This window comes from Orbicella franksi, chromosome 6, assembly GCF_964199315.1.
Source record: "Orbicella franksi chromosome 6, jaOrbFran1.1, whole genome shotgun sequence".
Classification (NCBI taxonomy): Eukaryota; Metazoa; Cnidaria; class Anthozoa; order Scleractinia; family Merulinidae; genus Orbicella; species Orbicella franksi.
Window position 1 is genome coordinate 3,877,831 of NC_138150.1, and position 15,267 is coordinate 3,893,097.

At 38.3% G+C, this 15,267-nt stretch overlaps 3 protein-coding genes across 3 annotated transcripts; 1 reads left to right on the forward strand and 2 right to left on the reverse strand.

The window, feature by feature from the left end:
- The first annotated feature begins 1,354 nt into the window (after positions 1-1,354).
- Positions 1,355-3,270, forward strand: LOC145490887 (histamine H2 receptor-like). Its single transcript, XM_081470007.1, has one exon. It carries the CDS (start codon positions 1,546-1,548, stop codon positions 2,620-2,622), a length of 1,077 nt encoding a protein of 358 aa, XP_081326133.1. The 5' UTR covers positions 1,355-1,545; the 3' UTR covers positions 2,623-3,270.
- A 302-nt stretch (positions 3,271-3,572) lies between these two features.
- LOC145490750 (adiponectin receptor protein 1-like) lies at positions 3,573-14,029 on the reverse strand. The gene is made up of 5 exons (XM_081469845.1): positions 12,377-14,029; positions 8,956-9,620; positions 7,928-8,115; positions 7,235-7,428; positions 3,573-6,773 (listed from the first exon to the last, which is right to left on the reverse strand). Exons 1-5 carry the CDS (start codon positions 12,791-12,793, stop codon positions 6,657-6,659), a joined length of 1,581 nt encoding a protein of 526 aa, XP_081325971.1. The 5' UTR covers positions 12,794-14,029; the 3' UTR covers positions 3,573-6,656.
- Positions 14,030-14,169: 140 nt separating this feature from the next.
- On the reverse strand, positions 14,170-15,209 carry LOC145490751 (uncharacterized). Its single transcript, XM_081469847.1, has one exon. The coding sequence runs from the start codon at positions 14,971-14,973 to the stop codon at positions 14,257-14,259; it is 717 nt and encodes a 238-aa protein (XP_081325973.1). The 5' UTR covers positions 14,974-15,209; the 3' UTR covers positions 14,170-14,256.
- Between the last annotated feature and the right edge of the window lie 58 nt (positions 15,210-15,267).

A 15,267-nucleotide genomic window follows, 5' to 3' on the forward strand; every position in this document is an offset into this window, starting at 1 on the left:
ACACCAAAACCTTTTAGAATGGTGTATTAGATATTTATCTATATATTTTTTAAGTTGAGACAATAGGGGTTCTCTTTGGAATGGCGCCATAGATCATTCCGTGACACTTACTTGACGTGGGCTCCGCCTAAGGAACAAGAAAGCTCTCGATTTTGCTTCCCAGGTGAAGGAAGTCGTAAGCTGACGAAGCACGTACGAGTCATTAAAACACACAGGAACTTTATCTGTGTAACTAGAGTATTGCATTAGAAGTGCGAATATGGAAATTGTTCACACATTTGGAAAGAGTTCGAAAATGGTAATTTGTGGCACAAATTACCATTTTCCAACACGTACGGGGTTGGAGGAGGTTCACATAATTGAATAAAGTGCCTGGACTTGTGCTACAGACCTTTAAATTATGTCAACCTTTATTTCTTTTCTTTTATTTCCTCTTTTCTTTCCTATTTGACACTGGTGAAATAACGCTAATGTCGATGAATGCGTGACTCGTAGGGAAAAGAGCATGTCTGTTTCATCCTAATGCACGCACGCGGTCAGGACCTACCGGCTAAACGACACTCGGTAACGGCAATCTTTAAAAACTTAGTTATTCGATCAAATACGATCAGTCGCCGAAAATTCTCCTTGATATACTTCACATGAACTTAATTAATGTCAAGGACTGAGTACGCGACATAAAAAAAATATCCCTTCAAAGTGTAGGGCTTTGGAACATCTCGTGAAATTTTCGGAAGCTGTCGAGACTGAGAAAAAAACTGGATTAAGATTTGGTTTTACAGACTTCTTTACAGACTTCCTTATCGTTTAACTCCAATTTTTTTGACACACGGTGGTTTTAAGAGTCACCTTTAGACGGTTTAACTTCGGCTATTTTATTGAAATTTATTATTTCCGAATTGGTTTCTGGAGCAAACCGTTAATATGTTCAAAACAGATAACAATAAAACACGTGCGGCGGCTGGAAAAAACGTGCGACACAGTGAACAGCTGTGAATTTCGGTGACAATCTCCTGAAATTATCCGGTGAAATGTATGAGAAAGTGACAAACTGCTGATTAGTTGTTCTGGAAGCAAAGATCAAACGTCGCGTTAAAAGTTCAAACTTCAAAATGGCACGTTTACTTGTATCTTGAAGCCTATGACTAACAGTCTAAAAAACCATCTAGCTTTAAAGTAAATAAATCATATTTCGCAATTCTGAGAGCAAATTTTGGAACGTAATTTTTTACTCGAAGTTGTTTCCCCTGTCAATTTTTGTAGTAGAAACGTTCTCTGATTGGTCAGCTTGGTGTTAATACGGCAATTTCATGTGTACCTGATAATTTGACTCTCTCTAATCCTCCAATCATGTTTTAGCATAGCTTTTAAATTACCTCTAAAATGAAATTGGAGATTTAAAAAGTTTCCGTTGCAGTTTTAGCCCTTAAAAGCTTCGGATACGTTAGATTCATAGCAAACCACATCCGTTTTGATTTCACCATGCCCAAAACGTGATCTGAAAATTTCACGCCAGTTTTGGAGTAGTTTTGCCTTCTATCGACCATGGTTGTGCACAGAAATAGTTTAAGCGAAGACGCCGATATCTATGGAGGTATTACACCCTCAAACGAAGAGGAAAATTTTCTTCTTGTCTGTTTCTCTGTGATTGTTGTGTTCACCATTGTTGGAAGCCTTATGGTTTGCACGGTCAACATGAAGAACAAAGACATGCTCAGGAGTCCTTATAATGTGAACTTATTTCACCTCGCCATAACTGACTTGCTGGTTTCTACTGCGATCTTATTGACACCGGGATTTATCTTCCAAGAGATACCTTTCGCACCGGTGCTTGGCGGTGAGGTATTTTGCCGTGTCATTTCGTCGCATTTTTTAACTTTCAGCACCGCGACTACCTCAGTCTATATTACCGTCGCGCTCGCCACAGAACGCTGGTACGCGGTAGCGAGACCACTCGAGTACCGCGCAAAATTCCACAAAAAACGTCTCGTATGCGAGACTTTTACGATATGGGTGCTATCGCTTGGTGCAAACTCTTTGTTGCCCTTAGAAGTGAAATATAACCCGGAAAAAAACTCGGCTTTGGAAAGCTGCGAAGTAGTCAAGATCCCGTTTGTCGATCCTCCAATTCACAAACTCCTTGGAATCGTTCAGTTGGCGTTCAAGTTTGTCATTCCGTTCGCGATAAATTGTAATTTGTACCTCCGAGTTTTGGCCGAAACCCGAAAGTCACGTGTACTAAGCCGCAGAATTGGCTCGCACATGCGCCACAACATCAGTCGAATGGCAGCTGTCTCCACTCTGGTTTTAGCCTTTTGTTGGTTGCCAAATCAGGTTTTTTACGTGTGTTTCGCTTTCGACCTCGTGCAGCTTAATACGCCCGCTCACTTCACCACCATTGTCATAGCACTGATTAACCCGTGCTTAAACCCGTTTATTTTTGCTTTTCACTCCGTGCAGTACAGACGCGGATTTAGAAACTTGTTTTGTGGCGGATACGCAGACGAAAATGGAGATAAACTAAAACAGACCGAGAACAAGCGATTGCACAAGTTTCGCCACACGCAGCTAAGTCACTGTGGCCCTGAAAACCTCAGTCAAGCACCTTCGTCACCCGTTTAGTGATCTGTGATCTATGTACAGCGTTGAATTTTAGTGGGAACGTTCCACTTTTGAAGCCGCTTGGTACCAGATCTAATACGATAGTATTAACTATATGAAGACGGCAGCATAGTTTTAAACATTGAAGAAAATCTGAAAACACTATCTATAAAGACTTTTAAAAACCTGGAGTTCGTTATTCCTGAATGGAAAGTTACAGTTGCTCTCAGCAACAAAATGGATTTGACCTTTGCACGTATGAGTTTCTAACCCGGGAGGGGCAGAGGCACTTCCCAAACCTTTTTTTAGGTTGTTTCCGAGGCTGTAACAAACGATCTCTATCACGCGTTCAGCATCTACGGACATAGCGGAAAAAACAGAGCTCAAAAAAGCGTGTGCACTGGGAACAGGTGCAAATTTAATTGCCAACATCCTAGAAGTAGTGCACTAATAATTGATGGCAAGTGTGATTATTAAGGTTTGTTTGCTCCAGTAGCAAAGATGAATATTATATCAATGCAAAGCCACTGAAAATGTCACGTTTACCTGTACAAGTGCGGTATAAATGTAAAAGTCCACACAAATCCCCCAAAAAATTGCGCCCTAAATTAAGATATTCCCCGTATTAAAGATATGAAAAGTACTTAACTTTAAAAAAGCATTGTATGACAAAGCCATATTTATGGCTGAACAACAAAGATTGATTGATTGATGTCATGTTTAAGTCCATTTAAGCAGCTTTTAATTAATTTGAAGAATTGTCAATATTTATGATCACTTCTTACATACAGTATCTTAAAAAAGAATATTGAATGAGATCTGTAGGTTATTACTTTGACCGAGCAGTAAAGATTCATTGATGTCATGGTTTAGTCTTCTCTTTTAATTCTTTTGAGGAAAACGTTTGACCAATGAAAACGTAGTTTTGAAGTAGTCATTTCTCCATCAATTTTCTTATGAGAAAACCCTTCATAACTAGTGTGCATTTTACATGATCTTGGGCCAGCTTATTCCTTAAGAAAGTCGTACTAGCAAATTAACTTTCATTTTTTTTTTTAAATCTGGCCGAGCTCGTGTGGAACTCCGTGAATCCAGTCACTAAATACATCGGACCACTAAAACACGATGAACATGTACTTATATCGAGAAATGTCTGATCATCTCAGAAACCATTATGCCTAGAAAGCGGTATATAAGAATCGCCTTAGACTGATGCAAGACAGCTTTGTTGACTTTGAACTAAAGCAAGAGCTTCAAGTTCAAATGAACCGGAGAATTTCCTAAAATTTAAATCGTATTGTTTAAAAAATTTTAAATGGTGCAGAAAAACCGTTTCTTACTTCATGTGGCCGTTCATTTGAATTTAAATCAGTTAAAACACAGTTCATTCTCATCTGGCCAAAAACAATGAAACAAAACTAAGTGGACCAAATAGAAATCGAAGCAAAATACACGTGACCAACACCAAGCGCGGAAAAAATACGCGTTTTTAGATTGGTTCAATAAACGGACCAATAGCAGAGCTGAGAAAACACGCAAACAAATAAACACAACTGAAATAAAAAAAAAAAACGCTCTAAATAAAAACATCAGCAAATTGTGCGCAATTCTGTTGAATAAAGCGGTTCAAATGTAACTAAAATATTGCTGAATTTGAATGAGATTAAATTTCGATAAACATTTCAAAATAAAAATGAGCGATAGAAATAGAAATTTTACACGTTTATTAGTAAGACACCTAGCCTGAACAAGCAATCGGATTCCACCCACGCGAAACTATTTGTTTAAACAAATATGTTAATGGACAATCACACCTCTCACCGCGTATATAACACCGTTGAACCGTTATTTTCTTGTCACTTGATAATGATGTCATGACGACATCGAAACGTTGTGTAAAATTTCTATCGCTCATTTTTATTTTGAAATATTGCTGAATTATTTTCAAAATCCAGTACAAGTTTTCCGTGCCTAAAGCCAGTCATGGAAGTTCTCTATAAAATTAATAATGTAGAGAGGGAAGAGTTTGTTCAAACTTTCTTTACGAGGAAAAATATCCCAGGAGAGTCTCGATAGCGCCAGCTTGAATGCCCTTCATATGTTCTCGCTGACAACAAGCAGCCCCTTTTTCTTCTTATTCTGTTGAGCGTCTCGGAAAGAAATTGCACAAGAGGAAACACTCCACAGACAGAGCAGGGTGACAGAGGGCTTGCTCGTGGTCTGTCTCAGACACGAATCACTTAAAGGAATTCAGTCACGGCATTTTGAGTTATTTTGTTCAAGTACAAAATTACCTTTAAATTGAAGGAAACCTGAAAATAGTAGTTTACTAGGATAGAGAAACTCCCAAGAGATAATAATAAACCATAAATGAACAAGGATGGTTAAGGATGGAGAAGATTTAACACGAATTACTAATGAGGAACTTGAATAATTTAGGCTAAACTTCTAAAGTTGCGGAAACCGTGACGTAGCTCCTTAAACAAAAGGACTTCCTATTTGGGAAACAGATTTCAACTGTAACTACGAACTCGAAGATAGAAAAGAGTAATTGAAGGGTGGAATACAAAGTTTGCACTGCCCTCATTGCCCTCACACAGTACATTGCACATCACACAGTACATTGATTCCTTTCAACACAGTTTTCATTTTATTTACTTTTTTTGTTTCAATCGACTGAACAAAATGTTCACTAACGTTTCGATAATGTATTAAATTAACAATTATGTACAATTGTCGGACACTTGTAATGATGTGTCAAAATAACAATAAATTATTACCCATCTGGGCCTGCCAAATGGTAGACATGAATCTTCAACACAAAAATATTGATGATATCAGACTGGATGTTGTCCACTGACACGGCCAAGGAGAGATGTAAAGAAAAATAATACTCTAAAAACTTCTTTTGTTCTCTCGTGATGTTAGATAATGATAAAATAAGATACATATTTGAAATAACTATTAAAAAACCGTCACCCTCCCAAGATATAAAATTCAAGTAAATCTTTCTTATTTGGGTAAATAGATTGAGTTTCCATATAAATAATATGTACCAAAAATAATATTAAAATACCGACAGATTTGATTGAGATTCATAGTCTAGTTTTCACTGTCAATATTATTTAAAATATTGTTGGTTTTCAATATCATAAATAAATAGTGATGACTTTGAATAGATGTTAGATTCAATTGGATCTCTTGCATTTTCTAGATATGGAGTTAGTGGGTGGCAAATTCAAGAGTTTGTGTGGCATATATTCAGTGAGCTCAAGACTTTCTCAGCCTTGCAATTTGAGACAGAAAAACTCATAAAATCTGACCAAAATTCTGCAAGACACATATTTTTGGCAGGACCATTCGCCACCTCTAATAACATCAATTGCACTTGGTGCAGTACAAAGTGACATGGTCACTACTAAATAACTGTGTAATACCCCTTTGATCCACTGTCTCAATAAACCCAGAAACCCATGATAGTTCAAAATTCAGTGGTACATCTCATTGATTCATTAAGTACCACAAATGAAGGGTTGCCTGGAACAAAGCGCCAAGGGACTTCAGATAAATCGCTAGATTCTCCTTCCCGATTGCCTTTTATTCCCTTGTGAAACACAAGGAGAGTTTGATGTTGCATCAACAGTCACTTGGGGCCTTATTCTGAGCACTCCTTCAAATAACAAGATTATATAAAGTTCAAGAAAGTTAAAAATGTTTTAGTGAAGCAAACTAAGAAAAGCAAATTATAAACTTAGTATGCCACTTCATGTATTGGTTCAAACATATTTTTTATATATATACAAATGTTTGGTCAAAACTATGTACAAAGTGCTTTGCTTACTTTAAATTTGCAAAAAAACAACAAAACAGATTAACACATTACACATAGACCTACAAATACTATAACCAGTCTAGCCGATAACAGCAATGTTCTGTTGGACAGAACTACATACAATTATTATTTCAACATAATACATCTACACTACAACATTTTGACGTATACCATGTTGTTTAAAACTAGTTCAAGCTTAGCCACCAAACTGTGTCCAGAAAGTTCATTTTTCACACACTGCTCCCTGGTCAAACCTGTAATATGCCATTTGGCAGATGCCATACAGATGGACAAAAGCCGCCATCACAACAAGCACATGGAATATTTGATGGCTCTGGAACTGATGGAAAAAAGAGAAACAGCCATATGTGAAAATTAGAAGTTACATAATTATTTTCAAAGTTGTGAGGGGTATGCTGACTTGATTGAAACAACCGTATTTGAGCTTGGCCAGTATCTTACTCTTGTGCTGGCCAAGGGAGGCGCAGTGGCCTCATGATTAGTGTGCTGGTCTCTGAATCGAGCTATGCGAGTTCAAGCACTGGTGGGGACATTGTGTTGTGTTCTTGGGCTAGACACTTAACTCTCACAGTGCCTCTCTCCACCCAGTTGTATAAATGGATACAGGGTTCAATTAAATGACGGGGGTAACCCTGCGATGGGCTAGCATCCCATCCAGGTGCAGTAGAAATACTCCTAGTTGTTTCATGCTACCAAAACCAGGATTAACTCCAGCCTGATGGGCCACTTGTAGAGAACTCTTATAGGACGTCACAAAGCAAATGAAGGAGACATACTCACCCAAATATCACACTTCCCGGGAAAGAACCTCTCGGGAATCCTGGTCGCATACATGATGGCGCCAAGAATGTACAAGAGACCCATGAGGGCCATCCATCCTACTGAGGCCTGACGATGAGCCAGGGTCACTCCATGTGCTACCATGAAGTGAATAGCAGGCACAATACCAGAACATCCAAATGTAAGGAAAAGACCTAACGAAAAACAAACAACAAACCTTAGTGACTCAGTTTACACTTAGAGATTGCCCTGGCATTGCCAGACCTTATCATTAACACCACCTTTTACAACTTACAAGTAACACAGCTATAGTAAAAGTAAAACAATAGGTAAAAAAGTACGAAATAATGACTCAGTAGCTTTTGATAACATGGACATGCACTAGGGTTCTATCCATAGACTCAAAAGTTTGAACCATCTTATTTGTACATCACAATATAGTACTGCTCAGTTAATTATTACCTTTATTTAAATAGTCATAATGAATACCATATAGAAGTGCTGCTCAGTAACCTTCATTTGAATGGTCAGATACTAGGGTTTAATTTAGCAAACTTAAAAGTTAGAGCCACCTTGTACAGCATAATAAACAATACCACATAAAACATATTGCTCAACTGGCTTTCATTTGAATGGCTCTACACCAGGGTCTCAATAATGCACACTAATATAATTCCTACTAAAAGCACTCACCTGCTCGCAGTACTCGGTACTTGGGTGTGTTGAACTTACTCCACAACGAAACAATTATGCACAAGATGCCTAGAGTACAGATTATCGACATGTACACAATCTTTAGCACTCTTGAACAGTAGAATCCATAGTAAAGAGGAGGAATGAATGAGCCCATGATCAACAGTGCTATGCCTGAGTAGTCAAGCCTGCAATAAGCAAAATTGCACAAAACTGTCAGTTTCTTTTTTACAATAACTGCAGAAATTCCTGTGTGCTTATTGGGTAATTTTCATTGTCAATACGCTGACAGACACATGAATTTAAAATTATGCAATGTTGCTATTCTTGTAAAACGCAAATTGACATTAGTTATTCATGCACCTGTCCTGTTATTGACAATGAATTTCGTCATAGCATTGTCAAAGTACTTTGCAGATCCACAGCTACTTTGACAATGTTAAGACAAAATTTTTGAAGAACTGACATCAATTTGTTAATTAGATCCAAATGTTGCTCTGACACACTGCATTTCAAGCCACATCTAACAATAGTTAAACCTTCCATGTACAGCACATGTTATACTGATGAAAGTACAAGTCTTCTACGCTGTAAATGTAATCCTCACTTTTAGGAAGCTTTGCGGTTACCAGTACCTAGAGGTTATTATTTCCAGGAGCAACTGAATTTGGTAGACCTTGGTATATGGTATGTGTGGCAGTAAGGTGGCCTAATGGTTAATCTGCTGGACTTTAGATTGAGCAGTCCAGGTTTGAACCCTAATTGGGTCACTGTTGAGTTACTGGGCAAGACACATTTTTTTGTCACAGTGCCTCTCTCCACCTAGGTATGTAAATGTGTGCCAGCAAATTTAATACTGGGAGGTAAACCTATGATGGACTAACATTCCCTCCGAGGGGGGAGTAAAAATACTCCTATTGTTTCATGCTGCAGAAACCACTGAGGATAAGCTCCAGCTGCATGGACCACTGCCCCGACACAGACTTTATATGTACATCGACTTTCTTTTACAAAACCTATTAGCTCACCTGCTAAATACCTTGGACACCGTGACAGAATGGCAGTAGACAGTGTGGAAGATCCACGAGAACCCTAAACACAAGATTGCACCAGCGAAGAATGCTCCGAACACAAGCTTTTCTTGCCAGTCTTTGGGAAAGGGATTGGCAGTGGTGATCGGCCGCAAGAACATGTAGATTGTGACGCAAATAAAGGCAAGGAAACCGATCAAATGAGTCCAGATATTGCCAGTTTCAGTGTGAATTTTAAAAATGCTTTTAAAGCAGGATTTAAATGATGGCATGGGGGGTCGGTGGTGGTGTGATAAAAAGTCATTATCGCGCAGCCATTCTGGAAGCTCAAAGTGTGAGAGGAGGTACCATCCTGAACGCGCTAATTCAATTGCCCTCTTGGAAATTCTCTCTGCTTTGTCAGCGGCATCATGCATGCTTTCTTGCACATTGTCTTTTGCCGTTTTCAATATCACTTGAACCCTTTCCGCGGCATCAGACATGTTTTCTTTGGTCGACTTTATCATCACATGCATCCTCTCTGCAGCCTCATGCATATTGTCCTGCATTTTCTCAGCTGCGTCGTGCATGTTCCCCTTGATTTTAACTGCTCTATCTTGAACATTCCCCTTTACAGTTTGGAACATCACATGCAGATTCTCTTCTCCTTTGACAATGAAGACCTAGCAAAACACAACAAGAAATTAACTCTCACTAAAAGAAAATAGAGTTCCTTTAACAATATTTATTTTTTACTAGAAAGCACAAGGAGCTAAAAGAAATGTTCTTAATAAGGATACTATACAGCTCCGATTGTAGAACAAACTAATGCATCTGAATGCGTACAGTTGTACTATCATGTGTCAATGCAAACTAGATACTGTATACATTTCACTAGCAAATTCTATCTCAAGTGCTTCGCTCAAAACTACAGATACAATAAGAAAATTAAGAACTGCTGTGGGACTTTCTAGTGTCTTTGAATTAGAAACAAATTAAAGTAAAAGAGGACAAACCAGCTATGATTACTAGCTCCATTGGAGATTCCCAGTGATGCAACTCCTCTGAAAATTAAATTTTGTTACAAGATTCACTGATCATTTAATATGTGGGTGTTCTTTTTTTTTTTTTGGCTGCTTATAATTGATATAGTGTTGGAACTACAAGTGATGCTCAAGGGATCTGCAGGTAAGGAGTACAAAGGAACCACCAGAATAGTGTGTATAAAGATGCTACCAACTGATAATTTATTAATTGATTACAATTTGCATTCTAATTAGTTTCTGTGTAATTCAACAGGTACTCGTGAAGCTTAACACTTGATGATAATTTGCTATGGTACCACAGCTAGTTAGTAAATTGAACTATTTATTTGCCACTTTGTCCAAAGCATAACTACTGCAGCGGGAATGACAAGTTTTATCAAAAGCCAAATTATACAGTTGACCTACATAGATATGTTCACGAGTTTCACATTCTCTGAACAGTATCTTCACGCATAAATAGTAAAGGTCCTCGTAAAAAATTCAAAAGGTTTATGTTTAGGCCTGAGGATTTTTAAATAGTAAAACGGTTTTATTAATACAATATAGCTGCCCGTGAAGCAATCTTTGTGGCGGCTTCTAGGTTTCAGGAGATTCTTGATAAAGATTCCAAGGTCATCACTAGGTGATCCCCTGAAAGGTCTTTCTTTGCAAGCAATATAATTCATGCACAGATGTAGTGCAATGAACACAGTGCCAGCAGGTTTACTCATAAAAAAGTAGTACCTCTATGAACTCATAAATAAGTCTCCTATGAACTATCCCAAATAACAATCCTGATTACTGCCAAGTCAAAATAGTTTTCTACACTACACTTTCTACAGTGCATTGTTTTCGCAATGTGGAAGTGCAGTGGCCTCATGATTATAGTGTTCAACTCCCGATCAAGCGGTGTGAGTTTGAGCCCTGGCTACGGGACATTGCCTAGTGTTCTTGGGCAAGACACTTAACTTTCACAGTGCCTCTTCCCCCCAGGTGTACAAATGGGTACCAGCAAATTTAATGCTGGGGGTAGCCCTGCGATGGACTATATTCCTAGTCCCTTCATGCTACAGAAACGAGGAGAAGCTCCAGCCTGATAGACCACTTGGCTCATATGCAGACTATCTTTACCCTAGTTTTAGAAAAACTTGCAGTGTGAGAATTTGTTTCCTGAGAAATTTATAATTATTGCAGATGAGAAGAAAAGATTCACTGATCAATAGTTCTTCTTTTTTAGGCTTGTATACATTTCTTAACATAATATACAAACAATGCAAAACAGCAATTTCAAGTTCCCTTGGCAATCTCTAAGTTGCCTTCTGTAGTTTTGCCTAATTAGTTTCGTAAAGCGCGCTGGAGCACAATCATTTGAGTTTGATTTGCATAACAATAATTTCTTTTTTCACATGAAAGATTTAGCAACAGTTTTTTTTTAAAAAGAGGGTGAGTGATGAAAGACACTGTTTTTAAAACACTGTCTTTACGCAGGTGGCATAAAAGTAAAAATTTCAGATAACAACATAGCAAGTCATCAACTTCAGTTGACCACATTCTGTGTAAAAGCTGGATTGTGTACATGTTGTCATGGCATGAAGCAATTCTGATAACTTTTATGACAACTTTTTTGAGTAAGCTTATGTTTTGGAAGATCTCCTCTTTTCTTATGAAATTGTTGATTATGAATGCAGAAGCAATATTGAACCTTGTATAGTTGTAAATATACATGCACCCCTGTAATTCTCAGATGGTGAGCTCCGAATATAAAATATAGAAAAGATGAGGCATTGTTGAACCTCTTAGGCACCAATTACAGCAAGATGTTTCGTAGTCTAAAAGACAAAGAGTTGGTCGCACCGCAAGATAAAGACCAGAAATAAGGTAGGGGAGCATCTTGAACAGCCGCAAGTAATTTGCATTGTTGCAAAGCGTGGGGACAACTTTGGTGGTTGTTTATACTTTCTGAAGTCCACAGTTATAAATATATATCCACTGTTTGTGGTTTTTATTACAGAACGTCCAGCTTGAGTGACGAATACAATATTACAGGCAGTCTAGGCGGTCAGGTCCTCGACGCCTACTTTCCGTATACTATAGCAGGTGAATTGATGAATATTTCATAAAAAAAGAAGCTCACTGAACTGCCTCGTAGTTGTTTAAGAAAGGCCATAGTCCACTTTGAATCTGAATTTAATTTGGTAGTTTTCGCCCGAAAAGTAAAAGTTGAAATTAAACATCCAGTGAAATAAACAAGAAATTTCGTGAAACTGACAATCTGTTCATCTGCGTTCTTATCTTTTCCTTTGTTTGTGCTTTCACTTTTCATCAGTCACAAATTTCGTTTTTACAATCGCGATCGACACATAAAATAGGTCTTTTATTTAGAAAATATCTAAAGCTAAGCACATGAAGCTTACCTTGGCCTGTTCAAGACCGAGCAGAGCACACGTCACTGTCCCGTCCTCGTTCAGGTCCTCGTCTTCTTCTTCGTTAGAGTCTTCATCGGAACCCTTGCCGATCGAACCATCGTTAATTTCTTCGCTGCTTCCCTCCGATGTTTGGCTTTTGCAACTCTCATATTCGGTGGTACTTGAACTTATACTTTCAGAGTCGTTGCTTTCCACTGTCACGTCGGCTGATTCTAATGTCGTTTCTCCTTCCTCAGTTTGTAATTCTAATGTCCTTTCTTCTTCCCCTTTGTTCTGTACGACATTGCCGGTACGTTCGCCGATACATTCAGAGCTTTCAACAATTGTGCCACTGCTTTCACAAAGTTCCGTCTCACTCGCAACAATTTCACTCATGTTGGTTCTTCTTCTCCGTAGCTCTGCCATGTATTGTAATTCGTAAAAGATCAAGGACAATATTTATATACGTTGCTGATCACGTTACTCACGCGGTTTACGTAACAAAATTATAAATTCCCGCGCAATCGAAAGAGTGCACTACTCGACGACAAAAGACCGTGATTTCTTCACAGGCTGTAGCCGCTCTCTGACTAGCAAGCGCTTCTAAGTAGACTCCCTCAGAACTCTATCTCAACCACCGTGGCTACACTCTTTCCGTGAGAAACTGAAATACAATGAAACTTTGAAATATATTTCTCAACAACGAGGGTCGGGTCAATGGTTGGTCATAGTGGTCTGATCAATATTGACCAATCAAATAAAATTTTAGAAAAAAATCACAATCACCTAATTTGGAGTCCCCTCCCATTATCCAATCAGATTGGCCGATAGAGTGCATACGAAAAAAGATATTTTGGGGGGCAAAGTTCGCTTTTTGGGGGGCAAAAATAAATGAATCACATGATTTCAATCCAATTTCAACTTCGATGGAAGAATGTTTGGCAGTTTCATGTATTTTAAGCTTATTAACATTTGTTGTCTGCAATGTTTTTCAAGGGCATTTTTTTTGTGAAATAAATAAATGGATCAGACTTAGTTGAGTTAATGATACTTACTATGTCTATTGCTAGTCTTCTGTTCAGTTCCTCAATCAAACTTAACTTGGTCAGTCATGATCAATCACTTGTTTTTATAATAGTAATCAATGAATGTACAATTCTTGAAACCTCAGAAAAAATATATTAAAATACAACTGTATATCTGAGTGCAGAGGGAGCATACAAGTACTTTTTTTGTTGGTGTTCTTAATCTCACTTTCCCAGGATCTTAGACACTAAGACTTCCTTTCATCACTCATCACTGGCTACTAATGTAGTATAGCTGATTCTGCCTTCAGGCTCATCAACTATCACTTCATACAAATCTCACAAGATCATAATTGTTACTGTTCAGATTATTTTAAGAAGTCAAATTTCTCAGGACCGAATTTGATAGTAAGATTTCTGCCTACAACCCATCCTGGGGACATTGCAAGGCCATAGCCAGTAAGAGGGAAACTGAGTCACTTGCTTCGGTCATTTTTTTCATTTTTGTGTTGTTTTTTTTTTCCATTGATTTCTTTTTTTTGGCAGGGGGGGGGGGGGGGAATAAAACACTGCTAAATACCCAGAGAGAGAATTTAACCATACCTCAGTCATATTTTTTTCTGGTTACAGCCCTGACTTGCGTGAGACTTGATGGTTTGATTCAGCTGGTGCCGCAAACATATTGCATGTGGCATTTGGAAGAAAAACATCTTCAACTAAACTGGCCCTAATACTGCGTACAATGACCTCAAAACAAATGTGGAATTCTTGAGCCTGCAGGAGGTCAAATTTATTTACTAACATTTAAGCCAAAAAAGCCAAAATAAATTTATCTCAGTCTAAAAGAAAATCGTTTTAGAATATTCAGTCAGCATTAATTATGCAAAATCCTCTAGGCAAGTGAGAAGAACTATCTTCTGGTGTCATAGCATCGAAGAGCTTCTCTGTCTTCACCCAACCAATTGGATTGTTTGGCCAAACATCCAACAGCAAGAACATGTCCTCTCCAAAATGATACCCCCCTAATGGACTAAAATGTCCCAAATTAACCCATTGATAAAAAGCTGCGAAGTGATAATTCACCACCACGTGAGATCCTGCCTTTTCCAGGTTTTCTAAGACAGTAGATCGAAATTCGTCAACTGATGAAATCACTGGACAAGTTCTTGGCGTCGATTCATGTGATTGGAACACGTGATGAAAACGTCCATACAAACCTACGCTGTTGATGAGTTTCGCGAAGGTTTCGAGCGTAATTCCCTCTTTACCGACGTCTTCTTTCCTCAGAACTGATCTAGCTTCACCTAACTGGAGAATATCATCTTCTCGTATGGTTGTCTTCGTTTCTTTTAGTTGAACAAGTTCGTCAATTTTCTCCGTCACGCGAAAGTTGTTCAAGGATAGTCGCTTGTCAAGAATTTCATTCAGACAAATAGCAGCGCTGCAGAGTCCGCAGTACTTAGAATTTACTTGCTTACAGAAATAAGGAAGTAAATGCCCAAATCGACTTTCTTCTAGCAGTTTTTGTCCTTCAGCAGTTTCCAGAGAAACAAGAAACGGGGAAGATTTCGTGACGGCCATCGCACCACCGAACACGCGCCGCAACACGAAACATCTTGAGAGGGGAGAGGGGACAGAGGAGAGGGGAGAGGAGTGAAATTACCATGTTATTGATCTTTCTTTTCTTATTTAATTTGTTTCTTTTTTCATTTAGAAAAAAAATTTCTTAGAAAATAAACACAAATAAATAAAATATTATAATTTACCCCCTAAAGATAAAGAAACCTGGAGTATACATAATTTCCCACCCCCACCCTACTCAGTCTTATGTCATTTGACAACCCAGTCATGCCAGCGGAAATTTACTAGTGACAA